Source organism: Vidua chalybeata, chromosome 27 (genome assembly GCF_026979565.1).
Source record: "Vidua chalybeata isolate OUT-0048 chromosome 27, bVidCha1 merged haplotype, whole genome shotgun sequence".
In the NCBI taxonomy this organism is placed as follows: domain Eukaryota; kingdom Metazoa; phylum Chordata; class Aves; order Passeriformes; family Viduidae; genus Vidua; species Vidua chalybeata.
In genome coordinates, this window is record NC_071556.1 from 2,465,205 (window position 1) to 2,477,252 (window position 12,048).

The following is a 12,048-nucleotide window of genomic DNA, read 5'->3' on the forward strand; positions in this document are numbered from 1 at the left end:
ATTGGACCGGGATTGAACCGGGATTGGACAGGGATTGGACCGGGATTGAACCGGGATTGGACCGGGATTGAACCGGGATTGGACCAGGATTGGACCGGGATTGAACTGGGATTGGACCGGGACTGAATCGGGATTGGACCGGGATTGGACCGGGATTGGACCGGGATTGAACCGGGATTGTACTGGGATTGAACTGGGATTGAACTGGGATTGGACCAGGATTGGACCGGGATTGTACCAGCATTGGACCGGGATTGAACTGGGATTGGACAGGGATTGGACCGGGATTGAACTGGGATTGTACTGGGATTGAACTGGGATTGAACTGGGATTGGACTGGGATTGGACCGGGATTGTACTGGGATTGAACCGGGATTGTACTGGGATTGGACCGGGATTGTACTGGGATTGGACCGGGATTGAACTGGGATTGTACCGGGACTGAATCGGGATTGGACCGGAACTGCACCAGGAACAGGGCACAGCACCAGGCACTGCCCGGGCACTGCACTGGGACATGAGGCACTGGGCACGGCACGGGGACAGAGCATGGGGCATGGATATGGGAACAGGGCATGGATATGGGAACTGGGCATAGATTTGGGAATGGGGCATAGATTAGGACTGGAGCATGGATATGGGAATGGGGCATAGATTGGGAATGGGGCACACCTGGGGTGGGGCGTGGCTCCAAGCGTGGGGCACTACCCTGGGCACAGGTGGCGGCACTGGGGTGTGGGACACTGCTCTGGGCACCGGCACCGCGCCGAGCACCCACAGCCAGGACCGGTACCGGAGCCAGGCTGGTGCCACCCCGGTGCCACTGCAGGGCCACCTCCCCTCCCCTCCCACCTGTGCTGGGACCCCTTGCCACCCCCAGAGCGGGCACTCGCTGCCCTGCGCGCTCCAGTGCCACTGGACACCACGCTCAGCGCAAGGGACAATTTTAATCCAACATAAAACTTCCCGAAGGTACGAACAGAGCCGGGCACTGGGCAGGAAGACACAGTCCCCTTGGCTTTTAAGACATTTCCCATTTTAAAAATCCTCTTCCCACCCTACCCACGCCACCGGTGCGCAGCCAAGCCCCCCCATCCCGCCGTGCCAGTGGGCAGGGGGTGCCCGGTGTCTCCCCAAAACCCCGCTGCCTTTCCAAGACCTTGATACAGAGAGTGGAGGGAGAAGCAAAGGAAACACGGAGCAGCTCTGGTTGCTCATTTTTGGGGGGGGGTTTAACAGCACCAGATGAACGGGAGAAGCGGGATACGGAGCCTGGCACAAACCACACGTGCACAAAAGAATCCAACACGCAGCCCAAAAATCCGCCGGGGGTACGGTGATACCCGATGGCAGCGGGGTTGGCAAAGCAGGGATGTCCCCCTGCCACCACCACGGCACCAAACCACGGCGGGGAGGGAAAGCTGCAACATGCATCAACAAATGGAAACGTTTACATCCCAGAAAACGGGGAGGAATGCTGGGTTGAGCTGTCGTCTGTTGGATAAAGAGCAACGAGGGGGGAAAGAAAGGGGTAAAATTCTCAAATTAAGTGAAGCAGCACAAGTGCTCACTGGGCTGGGGCGGTTAAAAAAAAAAAAAAAAAAAAAAAAGATAAATTGGGATTTTGTAGGTGTCTGTGCACTGGCCAACCAACACCATGGGATTTTGTGGGTTTTTTGAAAGAGCAAAAACTGACCCTAAAAATCCCATTAATATTCCTGTCTGGGCAATATCTCAGTTTTCCCCACCTGGAAGGGCCAATGGAGCCAGGTGGCTAGAAAATCACCAAATAAAATAATTAAACCCATTTTATAGCTCCTATAAGCTTATAAAATGATCTGTATGCTCATCATCTGATGATCTATATGGAAAGGATATCCCCCCCTCTGCATCCCAGCCTGGAGCACCAGCATTTCGGGGATGTTGCTGTGGATTTGGGGTTTTGTTTTCCTTTTAAATATTAGAATTATGGGGTTCTTAGGAGATCTGGGGTGTTTCCAGCTAGATTTGAAGTTTAAAAGTAGGGAAAAGCGAGTGGGTTAGAAAACAGTGGGCTGGGAGCTGGGAGACGCACGGGAAAGGCTGGGACTCCCAGAGCTGGGTTGGCCCCTGCGACAGTCCTGCACTGCCCGTTTAGCTTATAAAAAGTAATAAATTAATGAAGGAATATTTGCATCGAGTCCTTTCTGTACACAGAGGTTGGGGCCCAGCTGGGGAAACGCCGCTGCCGGAAAAGCTCCTGCGTCTCTATAAAAATATGAGCATCTTTCAGGGAGTACAAAAAGCCTTCCAGGGGGGCAAAGTGCCGGGGCACAGCCGGCCCGGCCAGGGTCCAGAGTGGCCCCGGGGACATTTTTCTCATGGATTTGCCGCACAGAACGGGGTGCTGGGGAGGCACTGGGATGCTGCAGGGAGCCTGAACCATCCCTGGTGCCAGCGTGGGGCTCAGGCGTGCTTGGCCCCGCTCCACACGCCCTGGGGAGCCGGGAGTTGAGCACCCGTTGGCTCCTGGCCCTGTGCTGGCACTTGCCAGTGGCCGGGCGATCCCTGCCCGCAGTTCCGCTGCTGCTGGGAGCCACGGTCCCGGTGCTCACACCCATCCCACCACGGCAAGGAGATGCTGCTGTTTGGCTGCTCCGTGCTGCTGATGGGGTAGGAGCCCTGGCATTCCCACTCGGCCACCGCCGGCTCCTGCTCGTCGCTCTCCGAGCCCTGCACCGCGATCTGCGGCACCGTGCTGGGCTTCGGCTTCGGCGGCGGCTCCGCTGTGCCCTGCCCTTCTTCACTCTTGCTGCCATCTTCGCTTCCTGCCGCCGTCTCCTGCTCGTCAAAACTCACTTCTTGAACCGCCTCTTGCTTCTTGAAGGAGTCCCGGCGCTCCGACAGGTTCAGGCGCCGCATCACCACCATCTCCTGGTCCCGGTCGTGGCGCTCGGCCAGCCGGGAGCTGCCGGGGTGGTAGCCGTGCTCCCCGGGGTACGGCAGCGCGTCGCCCTCCGCGATGGCCTCCCCGTCCAGCGTGGACATCTCCAGCCCCAGCTTGCGGCCGCCGCCGGTTTTCTTCTCGGCCAGGATGGTGACGATCTTCTCGGCCGACTGGACGCGCTTGAGCAGGGGGGAGCGGGGGCAGTCGGCGCTGCGGGGCCGGGAGCTCTGCCGGACGATGGTGGGGGGGGACAGGGTCTTGCCCTGGAAGGAATGGGGGGTTTTGGGGTACCCGGGGAGCGGAGACGGGGAGCGCTGGGGGGAAGGCGGGCGCTGGGCCGAGGAAGGGGTGCAGGCCAGGGGCGAGGGGGGGATGCTGCTGGTGGATTTGCGACGTCCCACTTTGTAGCGTGGCCCACCCAGTTTGGGGGCCAGCCCGTGCAGGGAGCTGGGGCGCACGTGGCCGGCGGGTGACGTTGGGGTGCTGGAGGAGGGAGAGGTGCTCTGAGGGGACACAGCATCTGCCGTACAAAGAGAAAAGGTCACTGTAGGGGTGGAGGGACACGGCCTCCCCGAGGGACACGCAGCATCCTGCCCTGCCCCGAGCCAATATCCCCCCCTGGGGTACCTGAGGGCAGGTCAGGAGCGGGGCTGCGGCACGGGGTCGTGGGACCCGGGGACAGGCTGTGCGTGGGGGACTCCGGGAGGCTCTCGCTGGAGGACAGCGAGTGATGGAGACCAGAGGAGAAGCTGCGGCTGGTGTGCAGGACCGACGACTGCTTGGAGATCTTCTTGAAAAGGGATTTTCTCCTGCTGCGGGGGACAGGAATAACTTTTGGCTTCTCCTTGAAGCGGTTAGTCTCAAGTCTGCTGACCTCATGGCAACAGGACCAGACCCCACTGGACACCCCGATATGGCAGATCCAGAGCATTCCCCCAGTACCCCACACACTGGGACAAATGCCGTTTTATCCCAGTTTTACCTACCAGTCTTGGCCATCCCTTTTCCTGCTCTTTTTACTCCTCCGCGCCATCCTTGTCTTGGAGCTGTTTTTCCTCGCAGGACCGATTTTAATGGAGGTGTTTTCCAGGGCAGTGGTCCGCAGGGCCACTTTATTCCCACTCTGAGGGATGGAAAACAAATCTTTGCAGCACCAGATCCGAGCCAGCTCCTGCCTCAGCTGCCATCAAAGGCAATGCCATGGAGCTGCTGAATTGATGTCCTGGGAGAGCAGAGTGGCTCTGGTCACCCACCTTCAGCAGCAGCTCCACGACGTCCCGATGGACCAAACCCAGCACGGACTCTCCGTTCACGTGTGTGATGAGATCTCCTGCCCTCAGCCCGGCCTCCTGCGCGGGGCTCCCCTCCTCCACGCTCTGCAACCCAAACAGAGCGGTTTTATTTGGGTGCCAGCTTCCTCCTGGGGTTTTCCCACTGGGAAAGGCACCGCTAGACCCCAGGGCACGTACCCAGACCATGTGGTGGACGGTGTAGACGTCGCTGTCGCCCATGTAGACGCGGATGGCTCGCAGGGTGAAGCCGTACTTCTTCCCCGAGCTGTGGATGATGATGGGCGGCCGCAGGCTGGCGATGGCCAAGGAGGAGTCTCGGCTCGGGGAGGAGTCCCGGGAAGAGGGGTTGGACGAGAGGGAGTGAGGGGAGATGGGGCTCATCAGGGCGCTGCCACCGAAGTCATCTGCAAGCAGAAGGAGCTGGTTCAGTCCGGCAAAGCCATGTGACAGTGGCCATCCAGCAGGGCAAATGACACAGCACACAGACCTGAGGTGATGATGAGGGACAGGGCTGAGACAGAGGCAGATTTGGGCACACGGCTGCCCAGGGAGGCTCTCTGCCTGTCCGGCACATCCTTCTGGGTGCTCAGCCGACGGCCCCCGCTCGGCTCCAGGCTCCGGGGAGTCGAGTTCTTGGTGCCGGTGCTGTTGCTCCGCAGGCGGATGCGGTTCAGGCTGACCAGATCGGCTGCACAGAGGGGAGGAGGGAGAGTTTGGGGATGGGGAGAGGCCACCCCGTGCCATGCAGGACCCTGGCTGTCCCCAGAGAACCCCACACTGGTGCCCACAGCCCACGCACCGGATAACGCCGACTGCTTCACCGCGCCGCCAGTCCCCGCGTCCGAGTCTCCCACCACAAACTTGGGTTTCTCTGGCTTGGAGGACGCCACGCAAGGGCTCTCATCCTCCGAGGAGAAGGCAAACTTGGGCATGGTGTCCAGGCTGAGGGTGCTGGGCAGCGCGGTGGGGCTGCGGCTCCGCTCGTGCCGGGAGGTGTACGGCGTGGAGCTGCCGGACGTCCAGGAGCGGAGGCTGCGTGGGAAGAGCAGGAGGACTCAGGACAACACAAGGTGGGCAAGGCACATGGCACTGAGCCACTGCAACATCCCCAGGGCACATCCCACTGACCCCTCAGAAATAACACAAACCCTTCAGTGCCATTACAAACCCGTGATGTCAGCACATCAATCCCTGTCCCACAGACCCTCAGTGCTGGCACAAACTCTTGGTCCTGACACAAACCCTCAGTGTTGGTACAAATCCTTGGTGCTGGCACAAGCTCTGGGCACTGGCAAGAGCCCACACCAGCAGTGCAGCCCCCCCTGGCCACGCACCGGGGCTCAGTGGCCGCTGGCCGGCTCCTGTCCTCATCTCCCGAGTGCCGGTCCCACCGCTCCTCTTTGTCATCGCAGTGACTCCGGTCAGAGGAGGAGAGGCTGAGGGTGGAGTTGACTGCCAGGAATTCTGAGCTGCTGTACACCTGAGAAGGAGAGGAGCCATCAGCAAGGAGCAGAAATTTGGGAATTTGGGCGCTGTGGTGTCAGCCAAGACAGCAATGCTCGGCACAGCCGCACTGTTTGCGGTGCCAAAGCATTTTGGATGCTGCAGGAGGGGCTGGAGCACCTTGCTGAAGCGGTGGGAGCAGGAGGAGAACTGCCCGATCTCCACCGATGATTCCTCGTCGTTGGTTTCCTCATCCTCCGAATCCAAGTGACGATACCTCTCGGAGCGAGCTGAAAGCAAGAGCCAGAGGGGGAAGGGATGTCACCCTGCCTGCACCACCCCACATCCTGCACAGCAGGGCCCCGTGGGACCTACACCCAAAGGGTGACAGCCCAGCCCCAAATCCCAGGGGAGTTTTTGGGGGAAGAAGCAGGTAAGGGTGAGCAGCCTGGGAAGAGGATTGCATCTGTTTTGTGACTTGGGTTGTAAAGCGACCAGCTTCACCCAGCAGACTTTTCTCCCCCATGGGAGCATTTGAAGTGCAGCTGGGATAATGGATTGGCAGAAGTGGAAGAGAGATGGATTTGGCCTCACTGTCAAAGTAGCTGGTGTCATCCTCCGACTCTAGCTGGGGGATGAACTCAGCCTTCTGCCGCAGCAGCCCGTTCCAGTCCAGATGGAGGAAGAAGGAATGGTGCTTCACCTCATGTGCACCTCCTGCCAGGCAGAGAAACCCATGTCAGGGCATGGGGCAGGATCCAGGATGCTCCCACTCTCACCCCAAACAGCACAGTCTGTCCTCCACACAGAGCAAACGGCTTTAAAAACGTGGACAGGAGCCCTGTGCAGCCTTTCTGGGGGGAACCCCGTGGTAGGACATGCTTTGGACTCAAAGCCACGCAAATTTGATGGGAATCAAGGTGCCAGGACACCCCCTGAGGGGGCTGCCGTGCGTACCAGTGCCCAGGCGCTCGAGGGGACACTGCCTCAGCAGCCGTGTGATCAGGTCCTGGGCATCTGCAGGGAGAGCCTCGTCCCCCTCCGGCCACATAATTTCATCTGCAAGGAAAAAGGAAAAGGGGTTTGGGGTGGCTGAAAAGGTTTGGACACTTCTGGGCAACAGGAAAGTCTCCCAGGAGCCTCAGCAGGGGAAGGGCCCTCCCAAAGTGGGAAGTCAAAGCTTGAGGAGCCTCCTCACTGTTCAGCGAGGGTGACAGGAAGGAATGAAGGTTCCCACGTGTTAAAGGATGAGCCTCGGCTGCTGGGAACACAAACTTGCCCCTGACACTCACCACTGATGACCTGCCCGAAGAGCTCCTCGGGGGTGTCTCCGAAGAAGGGGACGCAGCCCACCAGGAACTCGTAGAGGATGATGCCCATGGCCCACCAGTCCACGGGCTTCCCGTAGCCCTGGATGAGGATGACTTCGGGGGCAATGTACTCCGGAGTGCCACACACCTGTGTGGGAAGCAGGGGCTGACACCTCTGCAGTGACCTTTGCAACAAATCCCGAGGTTATCTGGGACCCCATTGATGGCAGGTCAGCCACGTGGCGCAGGACCTCGTACCTGCTTGTCCATGAACTCCCGCGTGTCCTTCTCCATGTGCCCTTCGTAGAGGTTCGTGGTCATGTTCATCAGGCCAATCTTTGACAGACCAAAGTCTGTCAGCTTTATGTGGCCCATGGAGGTGATGAGCAAACTGCAAGAGAAGGCAGACACCCCACAATTCTGCTGTTTGCTTCTGGGGAGACCTGAGATGGACCAGCCGCACCCCAGGGCCTCTGGTCCTGATGCAACAGCACAGAACCAGTCTCTGGGGAACAAAACCCATTCTGCCCTTCCCTTTTGGCTTTCCCTTCCCCATTCAAAGCCCCACCCTTGCTCAGACCTGACCCACACTCTCACTTGTCAGGTTTGAGGTCCCGGTGGACGATGCCGTAGTTGTGGAGATACTCCAGTGCAAGAACAGTCTCAGCAAAGTACATCTTGGCCATGTCGACGGGCAGCGGGCCCATGTTCTTCAGCAAGGTGGCACAATCCCCCCCTGTGGGAACACGGGGGGCTCAGGGAAGGCAGCGAGGTGAGCAGGACCAGCAGGCTCCCAGGCAGCCCCTCTGAGCAGCTGATCCCCAGGCATGGGGCACAAACGCTCTCCTAGGTGACCATGGCCACCACCTTCATCAAGGAGATCAGAATCACAAAATCATCTCCTTGTGCTTCCCTCTGCTCCCTGGAGCAAAGCAGGGCAGGAGATGTCCAGCTGGTGTCCTTGATGCTCAGACTTTGTTATCCTCCCCTCCTCCCTGCACCGTCCAGCCCCGAGTCCTGCTCTCACCTTCCACGTACTCCATGACCATGCAGAGGTGTCGCTTGGTCTCGAAGGAGCAGAACATGCTGACCACGAAGGGGTTCTCGGCGAAGGTGAGGATGTCCCTCTCCACGAACACCTGCTGGATCTGGTTCCTCAGGATAAGGTTCTGCTTGTTGATTTTCTTCAGGGCGAAGCGCTGCCGCGTCTCCCTGTGCCTTACCAGGTACACGGCCCTGGAGGAACAGCTGGACCTCAACACAGATCCTCCAGCCACCAGCACTGACCACCCCACACCATGGGGCATGGACAAAGAAGGGCTTTGGAGTCGTTTACAGATGGAGACAACTGATAGGAACTCCCCAACTCACCCGTAAGCCCCGTTGCTGATCAGCTTGATGGTCTCAAAGTCCCCCTCGCAGGGCTTCCTCCGCGGGACGGGGACTGAAGGCTGGCTCTGAGAAAGACACAGGGTTTTAATGTAGGCAGGAATTCACCCAGCACCATCATGTACCACCTCCAAAAGCTTCCTTCTGCCAGTCACAAATCCCAAAGCAGAAGCCCGAGATGCTCTGCAGATCAAGAGCCCACTCTGAGCTCTGTCCACTCAAGAAGCCAAATGAGGGCCTGTGAGATCTTCCCCTTGAATACATCAATCACCCCTGGGGACAATCCAAGATGAACAGCTCCCAGTCTAGGACAGCTGCAAGGAGCTCTGGTGAGGGGCGAGGTGGGAGGAAGCTGGAGGGAGCAGGTGGGATGTGCAGGGACCACACTCACCTCACAGGTGTCATCGTTCTCAGGTGTGATGGTGTTCCCGCTGTCGAAGTGATCCAGCTGCCCCATTTCTGCTGATGACAGGGCTGTTTTTCACTTTCCTCATGTTCAACACCCACCAAAATCACCCCCTGCCCAACCACTCTCCCCCCAGACTCAGAGACCCCGTGGGGATTTAGCCCCTGCTTTGCTCGAGCTATTGTATGGAGAAATTCAGGTCATGACGTTAAGAGGTTCAACACGAGGTTAAACATTTATATAATTCTTTTTTTTTTTTTTTAATAGTCATTCCTGCGTTCTCCAGGGATTATGATTCCCCCCCAGGGCCATGGATTAAGTGTTTTTGAGCTTAATCTGCTTTGCTGAACGTGTTGGAAGCAATAATAAGGGACATGGGGCTGGCCAGAAGGCCTTGGCCATCGTCCTGGTCCTGCTGTGACCTCCCCACCATGACACCAGCTCAGCCCTACAGGTCTCCCTGACACCTCCCAGTGCTCAGTCGTGATCACCAGTGGCCAAACTGGGAGTCCACATCCTGCTGCAGACCTCAGAGCCCCCAGCCCAAGTGCTTCCCTACCCTCCAGTGGGTCCTTGACGAGCCCCAGTTGGCTGATGATGTATCGGGGAATATCGGTCTTTATTCCCTGGCCAACTTTGGCGTGTCCTTCTGCAGCTTCCAGGAGATGGTAAAACTCCTCTGGGTCGAACTCCTGGATGGGGAAAACCAAGCACAGTTGAGGAGAGAGATTTTGCAAAGTTAAACTTCTCCTCTAAGCCTTGCAGGTGACACCTGTAATTGGGGACAGGCCTCGGATGCATCGTTCCTTCATCATTCCCCGGTTCAAGGGTGATGGAAAAAATAAAAAATGTAGCTCTGTGAGTTGGCCTTGGAAGGAAAACTAAGGGAGATGAAAATTTCATCAGGAACCACAGCACAAGGTCACCGTTTTAGAAATTCAGCAAATCAACCAAAAAAAAAAAAAACCAAAAAAAAACCTGAAAACCACAGAGTCACAGAATGGTTTGGGTGGCTGAAAGGAAACTTAAAGATCATCTCATTCCAACCTCCTGCCATGGGCAGGGACACCTTCCATCATCCCAGGTCACTCCACACCCCACTCAACCTGGCCTTGGACACTTCCAGGGATATCCTAGAGGTTTTGCCTCCTCTCTGGGCTGGCACAGACCATGAAAGACAAGACAGGAGCTTCCATGTCTTACCAGGCACTCCAGAAGTCGGGCAGGCCGGGAGATGATGATCAGCAGCTTCCTCACCAACTGGTCAATGAACTTCACTTCCTCGCTCTCGGAACGCTCCTGAGCCTGTTGGGAATGGAGACAGAAGCCAGGTGTCTCTTGGTGGCCTCACGAGGTGGCACCAGGCAGGGAACTGCCCCGTACTCACGTCTCGGAGCATCTTCTCCAGTTTCTCCTGCAGCTCCATGAAGTAGCGGGAGGTGATGAGAGCTCCCTGGGACTTGGCCAGGCAGTCTCGGGCCAGCTCGATGATCTGGTGGTGGATGAAGCCCAGCACCCCATCAGCCAGGGGCAGGGTGCTGCTCGGGGAGAAGTTTGTGATGGTGTCCTGCAGGCGCTCCTCCATCTGGGCTGTGGCCTGCAAGGCAGAGTGGATGGTGGTGGCCAGGAACACACGTCCCCATGCCATGGGTTTGGCCAGCCAGGATCTCATCCTGCCTCCTGCACTGAGTTTGGCCAGCCAGGATCTCACCCTACCACCTCGTGCACTGGGTTTTATCAGTGAGGATCTCATCCTACCACCTCCTGCATTTGATTTGGCCATCCAGGATCTCATCCTGCCTCCTGCACTGGGTTTGGCCAGCCAGGATCTCATCCCACCATCTCCTGCAGCTCACATATCCACATACACATCAAAGCCCCACCTGGGAACCAGCTTCCAACAGACTGCAAAAGCTCCACCAAAGTCCCCATAAACCTCTGCCTGCTTGTGTGACAGGGCACTTGTGTGGATAATAAACCACAGGTTTGTTATTTTTCCAGTGTCCCCAACACCCCCCATGATCTACCCATGCATTCCATACTCCCACAGGGAGGAGAGCTTGTTCTGGAGAAGGTGCTGCCAGGATGCCATGGAGGCACCAACACGCTCATCGCTCAAGTCCTGGCCGTTACCTTGGGGAACCTCTCCTTGTAGACATGGTTCATCATCACCACCTCGTTATCAAACGTTCCGCTCGTCCGTCCAGGGCTGCAGAGGGAGGAGAACGGTGGCGTTACGAGGTTCACATCACTCACATCTATGCAAATAGTCACCACCCCTGGAGAGCTGTTTGGTCCCTCCTCCTAACTCCAGCTTCCAAGTGGTTAAAACTCATCCAAGTGGAGCCACCAGCCTCGGGCCAGCACTCCCAGCAGCATCCCAGACAATGGAGGTCCCGGAGGTGTGGTCTAGGGAAGGTTAACCCAGGTCCCCAAACACAAGTCACTTGGAAATCCAGAACTGAGAGGTTCTGGATGTTCAATCATCCACTCAGCTTTGAAGAATGAGCTCATCTTGCCCTTCCTCTGGATCCTGCAATTTCTTGTCATCGTTGCCATTTTTGCAGCTCACCAGCAGACAAAAAACCAAACCAAACCTCGTGGTGGACACAGCAACCTTCATTAAACATGGTTTTCCTCTTTCCCTCACCCAACACTGCCCCTCCCAGGGCTCTGCCTGGTGATCCCGTTATGCAAAGCAAGTCACAGGAGCAGCCAGCAACTCGTCAACCACTATAAAATAATAAACGTGGTGATTAAAACCAGCCCCAGCCCTGCCCCAGCCTTTGCTGTGCCACCTGCAGAACTGGCATCTCCTCGGTGAAAATCTCACCACCTACAAAAACCAGTCAGATAATTAATCTGATTTTAATTAAATTTCGGCCGGCAACATGCAGGGCTGCAGCTCTGCCTCTGGTGGCAAAGAGGGTCAGGAGATTTTTCAGATGGAAAAGAGGATTTAACCAAAACATCCCCTGCAAAAAGCACAAGCCTCTGGTGCTGGGTGGTGTGGGTGGCTCACTGCACAGGGTGTGCTGGTGGAGCAGCAAGGTGGAGCTCAGCAGGAACAGCTGAGGGTCAGCTCACACAATGCTATGGCCACTGGCTCAATGCCTTCTCCAAATTTTTCTCTCTCCAGCCCACAAATGCCCATTCACCTGCACTTCTTGTGTTTATTTGTTGTTGGGTTGGTTTTTTTGGGGTTTTTTTTTTTTTTTTTTTTTTTTGTTGTTGTTGTTTTTGGTTTTTTGTTTTGTTTTTTTTGGTTTTTTTTTGTTTTGT

At 57.0% G+C, this 12,048-nt stretch overlaps 1 protein-coding gene across 4 annotated transcripts in view; it reads right to left on the reverse strand.

The window, feature by feature from the left end:
• Positions 1 to 936: 936 nt before the first annotated feature.
• MAST3 (microtubule associated serine/threonine kinase 3) overlaps positions 937 to 12,048 on the reverse strand; it is a 29,600-nt gene continuing 18,488 nt past the window's right edge. For 2 of the 4 annotated variants that reach the window (XM_053965865.1, XM_053965863.1), the window contains 21 exons: positions 10,900 to 10,975; positions 10,154 to 10,363; positions 9,970 to 10,071; positions 9,326 to 9,458; positions 8,752 to 8,822; positions 8,343 to 8,428; positions 7,999 to 8,207; positions 7,569 to 7,707; positions 7,230 to 7,362; positions 6,954 to 7,119; positions 6,619 to 6,720; positions 6,256 to 6,378; positions 5,842 to 5,951; positions 5,553 to 5,698; positions 5,018 to 5,250; positions 4,706 to 4,906; positions 4,396 to 4,622; positions 4,180 to 4,302; positions 3,913 to 4,049; positions 3,554 to 3,738; positions 937 to 3,446 (listed from right to left, as the gene is read on the reverse strand). In XM_053965865.1, coding sequence (XP_053821840.1) covers positions 2,446 to 3,446; positions 3,554 to 3,738; positions 3,913 to 4,049; positions 4,180 to 4,302; positions 4,396 to 4,622; positions 4,706 to 4,906; positions 5,018 to 5,250; positions 5,553 to 5,698; positions 5,842 to 5,951; positions 6,256 to 6,378; positions 6,619 to 6,720; positions 6,954 to 7,119; positions 7,230 to 7,362; positions 7,569 to 7,707; positions 7,999 to 8,207; positions 8,343 to 8,428; positions 8,752 to 8,822; positions 9,326 to 9,458; positions 9,970 to 10,071; positions 10,154 to 10,363; positions 10,900 to 10,975 — 3,913 coding nt within the window. In that variant the 3' untranslated portion in view covers positions 937 to 2,445. The remainder of the gene's footprint in view (positions 3,447 to 3,553; positions 3,739 to 3,912; positions 4,050 to 4,179; positions 4,303 to 4,395; positions 4,623 to 4,705; positions 4,907 to 5,017; positions 5,251 to 5,552; positions 5,699 to 5,841; positions 5,952 to 6,255; positions 6,379 to 6,618; positions 6,721 to 6,953; positions 7,120 to 7,229; positions 7,363 to 7,568; positions 7,708 to 7,998; positions 8,208 to 8,342; positions 8,429 to 8,751; positions 8,823 to 9,325; positions 9,459 to 9,969; positions 10,072 to 10,153; positions 10,364 to 10,899; positions 10,976 to 12,048) is intronic. The other 2 variants (XM_053965864.1, XM_053965866.1) reach the window with 2 other exon arrangements.